The sequence below is a fragment of the Myotis brandtii genome, unplaced genomic scaffold (genome assembly GCF_000412655.1).
Source record: "Myotis brandtii unplaced genomic scaffold, ASM41265v1 scaffold106, whole genome shotgun sequence".
NCBI classification, from domain to species: domain Eukaryota; kingdom Metazoa; phylum Chordata; class Mammalia; order Chiroptera; family Vespertilionidae; genus Myotis; species Myotis brandtii.
Genome location: NW_005353584.1, coordinates 136,138 through 148,786, shown reverse-complemented (window position 1 = coordinate 148,786; position 12,649 = coordinate 136,138). Strand labels below are relative to the sequence as shown.

Here is a 12,649-nt window from a genome sequence, read left to right as displayed (position 1 = left end):
GAATGTTGGAGTCTGCAGCAAGCAAGCCTTGTGCTCGCTTCAGTGCCTGGCTGCCGGCCGCCATCTTGGCTGACCGTTAATTTGCATATACTCACTGATTAGCCAATGAAAAGGGTAGCGGTCGTACGCTAATTACCATGTTTCTCTTTTATTAGTGTAGATGTCTGTTATCTGAAGGGTTGATATTAGATAAAGTAGTGTTCCCTGTCATTATCATTAATGACTTGTTGCTATTACTATCAAAATAACTAAAACAATACTGCTTTCAGAAACCCGTTTTTCTGATCAGAATGCATATTGAACCAGATTATAAATTGTGATTAATATTACTAAATCAGACTGTAGGCATCAAAAGCTATTCTGAAGAATAAAAATGATAAATCATACATTGTTTTAAAAACAAGGGTCATGTTTTCATGTAGATTAGAAAGAACTGTTAGAGTGTTTATTTTGGGTATAGCATTTCTGTTAGTAATAGTTAAAATCATGTATAATAAGCACTCATCTATAATAATAAAAGTGTAATAAAAGTATAATATGCTAATTAGAGCGAACATCCTTCCAGACTTCCTTCCAGAAGACCTTCTAGATAAGTTGAGGCTGCGAGAGAAGCCTAAGTCCCAGGTGCCGGAGGAAAGCCCAGGTCCCGGGTGCCAGAGGAAGCCAGTGCCAGCAGCCAGGGAAAGAAAAACCTACTCGTGCATTGGGCCTCTAGTTTACATATAATATCAATGTGCTCAAGTCACTATAGAGTCATAGAAATCAGAATTTATGGTGTTTTAGTGTACTAAGTTAATAACCTAAAAAAGAAAAACAAAATAGAGGCCTTACACATTTGAGCTGTCTTAATTCTCTAATAATAAAATTATAATATGCTAATTAGACCAGACAACCTTCCGGATGAAGCTGTAGCTGTGGGGGCCGAGCCCTTGCATGGATTTTGTGCATTGGGCCTCTGTCTATACTAAAAAAAGAGTAATATGCTAATTAGACCAGGTTGACCGGACTTATTCCAGATGTTCAACTTTCTTCTGAACAAAGCCACGGTCACGGGGGCCAAAGCAGAAGTGGTTAGGGTCGATCAGGTCGGCAGGGGAGCAAGCAGTTAGTGGCAATCAGGCAGACAGGGGAGCAGTTAGGTGGCGATAGGCCAGCAGACAGAGGCGGTTAGGGACAATCAGGCAAGCAGGCAGAAGTGGTTAGGGGCAATCAGGCAGGCAGGCAGAGGCGCTTAGGAGCCAGCAGTCCCAAATTGTGAAAGGGATGTCCAACTGCTGGATGTCTGCAGGGATCGGGCCTAAACAGGAAGTTGGACATCCCCCAAGGGGTCCCAGATTGGAGATGGTGCAGGCCAGGCTGAGGGAAACACCCCGCCCCCCCCCCCCACCGCCACTGTGCTCAAATGTCGTGCACCAGGCCTCTAGTCCTATCTAATAAAGAGAGAATATGCTAATTGACCCTCACACTATCACAAAGATGGCGGCGCCCACAGCCAATAAGGAGAGGATATGCTAATTGACTGTCATGCCCACAAAGATGGCGGCACTGAAAGCCACAAGATGGCCGGCAGGGGAGGGCAGTTGGGGGTGATCAGGCCAGCCGGGGAGGGCAGCTGGGGGCAACTGGGCCTGCAGGGGAAGGAGGGCAGTTGGGGGGGGGACCAGGCCTGCAGGGGAGGGCAGTTGGGGGTGATTAGGCTAGCAGGGGAGGGCAGTTGGGGGCAATCGGGCTGGCAGGGGAGCAGTTAGGCATCGATCAAGCTGGCAGGGGAGTGGTTAGGGGACAATCAGGCTGATAGGCAGAAGCAGTTAGGGGCAATTAGGCAGGCAGGCAGGTGAGAAGTTGGCAGCCAGAAGACCCAGATTGTGAGAGGGATGGCCGACTGCTGCTTTAGGCTTGATCCACCCCTCCCCACCACGCCCCCCACCCAGTGAATGAATTTCATGCACTGGGCCTCTAGTATATAATAAAAGTATAATATGCTAAGTGTCTTGTCGTCCGGTTGTCCATTCAACCAATCAAAGCATAATATGCTAATGATATGCTAAGGCCGCTCAACTGCTCACTATGAAATACACTGACCACCAGTGGGTCAGGGGGCTGACAGTCAATGGGTTGATTAGTCACTTGATGTGCACTGACCAACAGGGGACCGTGTGCTCTGACCAGTAGGTTCACTTGCGGCTGAGGTCCAGCAGATCTAGACTGTATGAGACAGGCCAGACACACCCTAGAGCAGGGGTGGGCAAACTTTTTGACTCGAGGGCCACAATGGGTTCTTAAACTGGACCGGAGGGCCAGAACAAAAGCATGGATGGAGTGTTTGTGTGAACTAATATAAATTCAAAGTAAACATCATTACATAAAAGGGTATGGTCTTTTTTTTTTTAGTTTTATCCATTTCAAACGGGCCGGATCTGGCCCGCGGGCCGTAGTTTGCCCACGGCTGCCCTAGAGTCTTCCCATTGTCCCTCCCCAGCTGGCCAACCTCCCATGTTCCTCCCTGGGCCCTGATCTTGCATTGGTGGGGACCCTCAACCAGGCCTGTGCACTCTCGAATTCTAGGACCCCTCAGGGAATGTCAGAGATCTGGTTAGGCCTAATCCCAAAGGCCAGGGGAGGGACCCCACTGGTGCATGAATTCATGCACCAGGCCTCTAGTTGTTGTATAAAAACCAATGAATTTCTGTGTATTTAATATTTAGTTATAAAAGGGCACCTGTGAAGAGATGCTAACAGCCTTAGAGCACAAGAAGTTATAAATCAAGGTATTTGAGAGACTAAGTTTAGACTATAGAAGGAGGTAGACAGTCCATGGTATTTTTTGTTCATTTGTACTCAGACTTTGATTTTGATTTTGTTACCAGTTGGGGTTATTGCCTAGGACTTTGGTTCTTTTTGTCGATGCAGAAAAGAGTTTAAGGTCAACAAAAAAAATAAAAGTAAAGCAAAATGGGGTTTATTGCAAATACATTCCACATGAGGCACCAGTCAGTCAACAGAGTGTGGGAGACAAAATGGTGAGAGCAGCCAATGGCAGGGCTGCTGTAGCTCACAGGGAAGTCAGAGGAAAGGGGCCTTGGAGACAGGTTCTGGGGGTGAGACCAGGATGAGCTGCAGCTGCCCATTTCTCCCCTGGATGCAAGTATCATGGGGTCCTTTAGAGGTTAGGAGATATGTGCCTGTGGGGAAAGCAAGGGAAGGGAATAGCATGGGATTGCTCCCTGGAGGTGGAGTGCATGCTAGAGAGAGCATGGCCCACAGCTCCTGGGTTCTAAAGAGGGATTGTATGTGTGGAGCCTTTCATTTGCATTCAGGGATGATTGACTGAAACTATCTTTCCTCTGGGCATGCCCTTACCCATAATGTATACAGAAAACCCATAGGGGGTGGGGTCAAAACTAAAATGCAAATATTACTATAAATAGTCCAGAGTTCCAGGAAGGTCACATTGGCATTGAGGTCATGTCCTTTTCCTCTGAGCTTGGGCCCAATACAGGCAGGTCCAAACCTGCCAACTGTCAGTCTGCTGGGCTGCCCATAGAGAGGAGGTCTGAAGGCAAAGTTGGTCCAACCCTTGATCAGGACACCAGGGCAGGACCGCCCCAGCCACTCATTTAATTTCCTACACAACACTTTCAGATTCATTTACAAATGACTGGTAGTCAAATGCCATTTACTGGTAGCCACTACAGTTTTAGTTGACCTTTGCAGTAAAATAAGTTATCTAGAATGTGCATTCCATCTAATTACAGGCAAACTCTAACCCCTGTATTGGTTTACAAGATGCAGAATGAATTATTATGTTCCTTCCCTCCACTATACCCCATATATCCAATTATACTTTGATTAAAAGCACATCAACATTTTCAGTAGTATGCAAAAAGTAGTAAATAAAACCTTACTCAAATAATGAGTAAGTATATGAACGGTCAGTAGTTGAATGATTTTTCAAAGTGAGTTTTTAAAATCAAGGGTATACCTGATTAAAAAACAAGTTTATTGTCTAAGCATAGTAATAATTTGGCTTGCTCTCAATAAGATGTTTTCTTTTCTCCTAAAAATATATTACTTTTAAACACATGTTTCTATTTTGAGGAAGTAACTGCCTATTTAAAAGTCCTTATTTATGGGGCCGCCCCAGCGGTTTAAAAGCAGTGTGTTAAAGCATTAAATGAAATGTCTACTATTAGGACATTTGCTCATGCTGTCGTCTGTATTTTGGCAGATATTTTATCTTTGCCACTGAGATGTTAATGAAGATTTGAAAGGCTAGGTTCTAAAGATGAAAAATAGCTGTTTTTTCCCAAAATTGATAAATACTTTGAATCCAAAATTATCACTCATGTTATTAAAACTGTGTGTATTCTTTAATGTTGATTCAATTATGGCTAGTATAGGCATTGCCTTTAGTACATTATAATATTTTTGTGACACAATTTTTATAAATCCATTTAACCAACTTTTAGGTTTTGCATTCATACATTTTTATACAAGATTTTAAAATTCTATATTTTTATATCTAGTGCCCAATACAGTGCACTCTGGTTGTCATGAAGCTACTTTCACTTGTACAGCTATATTTTCTATGATAAAAGAAGAAGAAGAATAGTGTAGGATCAATTTTGCTGAACTTGTAATACTACAGTAAAAAATACAAAGCACCCAGGAAATTTGATTCTGACAGACCTAGACTAACATAGTAGAACCTGTATTTCCCCTCTGTGTGATTATGTGGAGGTGAGACAGGAATTAGAAGGCGACACTCTCCTCTACTTCCTTCCATACCCATGGAGCAGTTGTATATGACTCCACATCTGGTCAACCCAGGGATTGAGCATATTTATGCATATTTCAATACGTGTCACACTGATGGGCTAAAAGACAAGGCAGGGAATTGGGCAAGCGCAAGGTCTATCAAAATGTTTTTACCTGTTTTCAAGCCAAATATGAGCCTGCTTGCTATGCTCCAAGCACTTTGCAAGGCCTTGCTGGACCTAGAGACAAATTTCATACTCTATGCCTCTTAATAACATAAAATGCATTTACTAGGTAGCTTAACAAGGCCTTAATGCTGGATGTTACTCAATTTAAACTGCCCTTTCCCCTATAATTCTAGCTCAACCACTGCACTACTTCTAAGGCCACTTTACAATTTAGAGGCTATTAATTTGAGTTAATACTAGACACTCTGGAGATACCCCACTTTACCCCAGACCTTGTTTGATCTTTATTGAGGAGAGATCTAACTAAACCCTCCTTTCTGACCCTAATTCTAACCCAATTCAGTTTGAAGCTCCAGTTTTTCATTCCATGGTCAATGTCTATGGCAACACAGATTCATTTCTAGCAGGTATCTTTTTGCTTCATTTACCTTAGTGACTGCTGGGACTTCTTACCCAATTCCTAAACATCTATTCCACACAGATAGTCAACATCCTACTCAGCTGCAAAAAAAGTAGTTATGTGTGGTGTAGACTCTCTTAACATCTTTTCTACAATTTCTAAACTTACCGATAATAGCTTAGGTAACCTTCATCACTTTCTCCTTTCTCACCCAGTTTCAGAAATATACCTATTCACCCTTCTAAGGAAAAGGTCACCTGTCTACAGCTCTTTCACTTCCACCACCTTGGAGACCTACCTAATCAATTTAATTCTTCAGTCTTGCATCTTAGATCTTTCCTTCTCCATTGGTGCTTTCACAATAGCTTGCAGGCATGCTTGTTTTACCCCAAATTAAAAACAATAAAATAAATAAATAAATACAAGAAGAACCAAAAAAATCTTACCCTGTTCCTATTTCCACAGTCCTTTCAATATCACCTTCTCTCTCTGTTCTCTTTGACTGTCAAATTTAATGAAACAATAATTGCCTCTCCTTTCTCCCTTCCATTTATTCCCAATGCAGTATGACTTCTCATCCCACTAGTCTGTGCAAATTTACAGATCAAGTAACCAGTAATGTGATTTTTAATCTAGGGGCTCTTTGTACTTATTGCACTTGACATCCATGTTGTTCATATCAAGAAATTTTCTTGATGTCTATAGTGGAGGTCTTTGTGGAGTCACTTACTTCTCATACTACTTCTCACTTTCTTAGTTTGTTCCTTTTTAACTATTTGCTCCTTAATCATTGGTATTATCCAAAATTCAATTCTCTGATACCTGCTCTGTAGCTTTGAAAGGTCTCTCTGGACAATCATATTTATGCTCACGATTTCAATTATCAGCTATATTCTTGATCTCTGAAGCTTTCACATACTTAGCAAATGCTCAATAAATGGCAGCTAGAATTGACTAACTTTGGTTCTTCCTGCCAAATTTAAGGAACTCTTCCATCTCACCTGCAACTGACTTAGTTGAAATTTTGCACTGAAATATGTAGTATCATGATTCCATAATCAGGTCTATAGAAATAAAGAAGTGGAGGGATCTCTTGAAATATGGAAGAAGAATGAATCCTCTCTGATACAAGTTTTTTGGGTACTCATTTCTTGGGATTCAGACTTTAACTTTTTTACATTCATAAGGCATGTAATGAGGCATACTTGCTGGACCCTGGGTTGAATCCATAGGCTACCAAATGAAGACATTGTCCTAGCTTTTCTATCCTTTCTCCTAATGAGGAGACCAATTAAATCAAGTATTAATTATGAGATTCAGTAATAAGGGTAGTGACAGAACTTAAGAGGGAGTGATGGGAGCAATAAGGACAAGATAAATATAATTGAGTAGTGTAGGGAAGGGGAATAGGATTATCATGTGAACTGTGCATTAGCTGGAAGAGCCAAAGTTAGTCATTTCTAGCTGCCATTTATTGATCATTTGCTAAATATGTGAAAGACATTGAGATAACAACTTTGTGTTCCTTATCTCATTAAATCTTAAGAAACTCCCCAGGAGGTATATACTATCACTTCACATAATATAGATGAGGAAGCTGAGGTGGCAGAGGTTAAATAATATGCCTAAGGTTATATCTCTAGAAGGGGCTAAGGCTCGAGCCAATGTCTGACTCCAAAATATGTGTTCTGACATATTCACCAAGAGAAGGGTCATGGCCTCTACATATGCATATTCATGGGATTTCAAGAAGGTCATTATAATTGGACCTTAGTTTGGAAATGAGGAAGGACAGGAGGTGGGGCTTGACAGGGCCTTAAAGGACCTAGTTTGTATTCCAGGCTAATAAACTTAACAATTTAGCCTGACAAGAGGGAAGGGGGTTGTTAAAGTGTAGTGATCAAAAGAGTGCCCATTTGCATTTAGAACATTTGTTTCCAGAACTGTGTGAAATACACTGGGGCTGGGATTGGGAAATGTTGAGGCTGGAGTCAGAGAGCTAATTCACTGGCAGTAGTTCAAGGGAGAAAAAAAGGAATGTCTCATTCATACAACTTGCATTGCATTTAGTAACTATTATATAGGCTGAGTCCACCAGAAATATCCATGGCTGAAAAGAGGGAAGAATCCAGCATGATTCTTAGGCCCAGGTCTGGTTGACTGATAGATAATAGAAAATACCTTAGGGAGGTGAGGATTTGTGCGGAGGATAGGAAGAGGGAAAATTGACATGTTGACTTTGATGTAACAGTACTAGGTCCAAGTAGAAAGCTCAGCACACAGTTGGCTTTCCCAGGTCTTGAGGAGAAAGGTGTTACCTGGATAAATAAAAGTGTGTAGGTAGTTAGAACCATGAATATGTGTAAATACTGGGGAGGGGGAGGCAGTGCTGACTATGACGCCTTTAGGAACACTAATATTTATTATGAATCACAGAATAGGTTTCAATAAGGAAAGGAAGCTGGGATGGGTGAACAGAGCAGTAGAAGGAAATTTAGAATCCAGAGATCTAGAGGCCAAGGGACAGGCACAAGGAAGGAGCTGCCCACTGGCTCAAGAACTGTAGAGAAGCTGAGATAGAAAGTGAACCATACAGATGTGATTTTTCACAAGGGATTGCTGGTGGCTTTGGAAAGAGCTGTTGTAGTGAAGCTGAAGGTCAGAGATGGCAGCCAGGTGGCAGAGACTTAAGAAATGAAACAAAGTGAAGAAATGCTTCTAGGTTACTTTGTGTTGCTAGGGACAAGAGAGACAAAGATGAGAGATTTCCTCAAGTTGGTGAATATTTGACATGTTATTAAATGTTTAAAAACAAACAAAAGCAAAACCTATGTAAATGGAATAGGGGCATGTGGGAGGCTGATAATCAACTAGGAAAGTCCTTGAGGAGATTGATGGGTGGGGAGGCAAAAATAGAAACTACCTCTTAGGTAAAGGGATTCATTTCTGAAGAGGAGAAATGGGGGTGAGAGGAGAGGGAAGTGTGGATTGCTGGGGTTGCAGGTCAATTTTAAGGTGAGGATTAGAAGCTCTGGCTTCTCATCTGGCATCATTGATGGACTCAATCTGAATTAAGAAATAAGAAGAGAGGGCTGCTTTGGAGAGTACGGAGTAAGTTGCTGCAGAAGGAGGGTGATTTAAGAGCTGTTACAGAGGAGAGAAACTTTACATGGAACATGTTTAGAAGGATTGAAGACCACCCATGTGAGCAGGGACTATGACACTTTTCCCAGGTAGCAACACAACACACATTTTCTTAGAAAACTGTAAGACTGATTCCTGTCCTCTCCTTCCCTTCTAGAGCACGTTGCTCACAAAGGAAGGATCACACTTACATAATCCTGTGCTATAAAAAGTGCATATCATCCCCCCAAGTCAGAATTGGAAGCTTTGAAAATATAATTCACACACCTCCTCCCTCTCCAAACACTGAATCCACATACCCTATCACTATGTTTCAGATCAGTTAATTCTCAATAAATGTTTGCTACATTTTTAAAAATTATGAGCCATATATTGAGCCTTCTCTGCAAGCACATGTTGGCCGTTTTCAGGACTGCGGAAGGAGATGGTAAGGTTGGTTGTTGGTATTCAAAGAGATTGTAGATTCTAATATATTTGGCTTTTAATTGAAAATAATTTTCAATTTTATTTTTAATTTATTTGTAACTCTGGCATCACTGATGGTTGTATTAATACCTTTATATCTGATTTAGACTGCTATAGGCACATCTTGATTTTTCAGAATTTTCTTACTCATGTTAGTTATTTGTGTTTCTTTATTTGTTCTGTTTTAATCGTTTTCTTCACGTTGCTGTTTCATCAGAAGGCAGTAGGTAAAAGAGAGAAAGCCCAAATCAGATAATTTTATTACTTATAATATTTACATAAGTCTTTATAGAAGATGAATTTGTGGTTAACAGCTGGTAGAGTGATATTTTTGGGCTACTCTTATTTATTAATTATAGTGCAATGGTTATTCAAGTTATGGCTTATGGAGGTGAATTTTATTTGAATTTTATTAAGAGCACTAATTCTATTTAAATGGCTTCAGCTTTTAGATTTCTGTATATTACAAAAGAAATAATGTAGTGCAATTAGCACTTCCTGTATTCTGCAGGAAATCCATTCCTTAAGCATAAGTTATGAAATTGTTGAATAGCAAGCTAGCAAGATGGTCAGACCATCTTGGCTTTTAAAGAACATTGAGAGAAAAGACACATATATAGGCAATCAGTAATGCTGAAATGAATTAGTGAATATATGCAATTGGTCAACATCCTTAGGGAAATAAAATGTAATTTTTCAACCCTCTTTTCTACCCGGCGGAAATCAGTTGCAGAACAAAGTTTATTTCTCTCTCTATGGACAGGAGTAATTTGCATTACTGTCTGAGTTCTACAACTTACAAAACACAGTGAAAGGCACAGGCCCCTACAAAATCAAATATTCCCAAGGGATCTGTCAGAAAATGCCCAGATCCCCACTGAAAGAACACTATCTAGTCCTTTTGTCCATTTCAAAATTGTGCACCATATTTTCTGACATTTTCCTTCTTTTCTAATTCCAACATCAAAACCACTTTCTTCTCTCCTTGTTGTACACTATAGCCGCTCCCTCAATGCTTCATTGTCAGGGGAAATAACTCAGAACCCCATGATTTTGAAAAACACAATTGGAAATCCAGGTTTTGCCTGGGGCTTCCTAGTACGGGGATGGCTAGAAGAGTAGAGAACTGGGCAGAACTGAGCTTGTGAACCATCATTGGTTTAGATCATTGTGTAAAAATGCTGTTTTGCCCAGTTTTTAGAGTATTACCTGCATATGTACAGCACAGCATTTGTGAGAGGGCACTTGTCCATGTATTTGCTCCTTTGATACTTGCCACAATTCTGTGAAGCAGTCTGGTGTTCATTTCTGATCCTCTTACTTGCAGAGAGTAAACCAAGGCCTACAAAAGTTACGTGAATCGCTTAAGGTCACACACTGACAAGGGACAGGTAGAATTTGTACTCAGGCTTTCTGAACCTTGTTCAGTTCATATTTCACTATGCATCCTAGCATTCAACTCAATGGGCATTTATCAAATACTATGTTCATAGAATAAAAACGTGTTATGGACCTGAGTTTTATTCCCAATTTATATAGAAGGACAAAATTATTAGGATGAACTATTAAAGCTGATATTTATATTTGTTAGTGCTTTGTTTTTGTTTTTTCAGAGAAAATTCAACTAACTACTTAGAAGAGTTAATAAATGACTGAAAATATGGAAGAGCACAATTTTTCCACAATCTTGCACATTTTAGGTGAAAGATGCAATTACCTTCCCAATCCCTATTTTGTAAGACAACTGGTAGTTTATCCTATTGAGAAGTGTTTAATAGACTATTACTACTTATTAGCAATATTTGTTCTTGATTTTGACTGTTTCCTTGATTTATTTTGAGTGGTTTATGGTTTTTAGGAGGAAGGAATACCTGTAATATACACATGGAAATTGTTTTTTCTATAGTTTCAATGAAATGTGGGAGTGAGAAAGTCCCTTTCAATTGTATGTATCTATTTATAGTATTTGCATACCAAATGTCCATTGCTGTCTGTGTTTTGCAATGCGATATAGCCAAAGAATATGTTCCTTAGCATTCTAAGACTTTCCATCTTCGAGAAAAGATACAATGTGATCCATTGATTTACTTTTTATATTAATGTACAGTATAGCTCAACACATTCCTTTGAAATGCAACATAAATATATAGATAAACTTCATTTGGGTTTACCAAGTTCTGTTTGGAGGCAGAACTTAGAAGTTGAGACATAATATAATATTTGGTTTGATATTCTGTTCACAAATTTTCCATGGTAAGAACAATATTTTCTACATACATCAGTGAGCAACAATGATTACTTCAAACTTTCTGAAGCCAAATACTACACCTGCATGTTCCAACACAGGTTGCTGAATTTATTCCCAATACTCTTGGTAATGTACACTGTGTATTACTGAGAATGAACAAGGAAAAGTTACAATGGTGTCTACCATCTGTGCAGGTTGATATTAAAATAACTTGTTTCACTTTTTCACCTGGCCTGCCTTCTCTCTGTAGCTGTACTGCTTACTTAAGGGGACAATGGAAGTGTTGCTCTTTTTATCGTAAGGATTTGAAACATACCTAAGACCTTACCCTATAGGATTCCATAGTGAAATGAAACTATTTTCTTTTTTTTCCAGGTTCAGCTCAGCTATTATTTACTACAATCAAATCTGTAGAATACACCAATGACAATAAAACTATTCTCATCCCATGCTTAGTCACTAATGGGGGGGCACAGAGCCTTAGAGAATTGTTTGTAAAGTGGAAATTCGGAAACAAATACATTTTCTTCTATGATGGAGATAAAAATGAATCCAGCCCCAACAGTAACTTTCCGAGTGCATACATCGTACCAGATGCACTACTAATAGGCAATGCCTCTTTGATGATGGACAAGAGGGATGCTGTCCCAGGAAACTACACTTGCGAAGTAACAGAATTAACTAGAGAAGGCGAAACCATCGTAGAACTAAAATATGTTGGTAAGAATTTTATTACCTTCCCTTTTATTTGTCCTGCAGTAGCCTAATCCTATTAGAAATGGGGCACAATGGGGCTAGGAACTCCTTTGAATCAAAAAGTAGTTTATGACTAATAAATAGTTACATAATATTTAGCAGCTTTAAGATCATGAGTTTTACTTGTTCTTCTACTTTTCATAATAAAACTCCTTAGCTGTTTCTAATTTGTGTATTTTCTGGTTCTCAACGTTTGTTCTAACTGTTCTACTGGTGTGGGGGTCCTGGCATCATTTAATCTGTATTTCTGTTTGCTGCTATCAAAAGTACTATCTTTCATGTGATTAATTTTCCATGATCTTTCCAAATATGTAGCTTTTTTTTTTATCACCTGCACTTTGGTCAAGGACTGACAAATCCCAGCCATACTACAGCTGGAAAGAGTAGATTAGGAGGAGAATCACAAAATCAAAATCAGGTCATAATGATGTTTCCTTGAGGTTTCCTGCTATGGTATTTGTTCTTTTTCTTGAGGGAGAGCTAGGGATCCAATAGAATTAATTTGAATTCAGCCTTGGTTATAAAGGGTGTCCCAAAATTCACGCAAGAAGTAATGTTGATAGAAAACACAGGTTTGTAATTAAAAATTGTAAATTTTTTATTGATTCATAAAGTATACAGTATAGGGTTATATATGGAATAGGATATTGGGTAAATGGCCTCCACAGCTTTGCTGGCACATACACAAAT

At 39.6% G+C, this 12,649-nt stretch overlaps 1 protein-coding gene across 1 annotated transcript in view; it reads left to right on the top strand.

Annotated features, from left to right (window-relative positions):
• The window catches only part of LOC102260652 (leukocyte surface antigen CD47-like), a 115,555-nt gene that overhangs the window by 4,802 nt on the left and 98,104 nt on the right, over positions 1-12,649 (top strand). Inside the window, exon 2 of the mRNA XM_014540918.1 lies at positions 11,579-11,923. Coding sequence (XP_014396404.1) covers positions 11,579-11,923 — 345 coding nt within the window. The remainder of the gene's footprint in view (positions 1-11,578; positions 11,924-12,649) is intronic.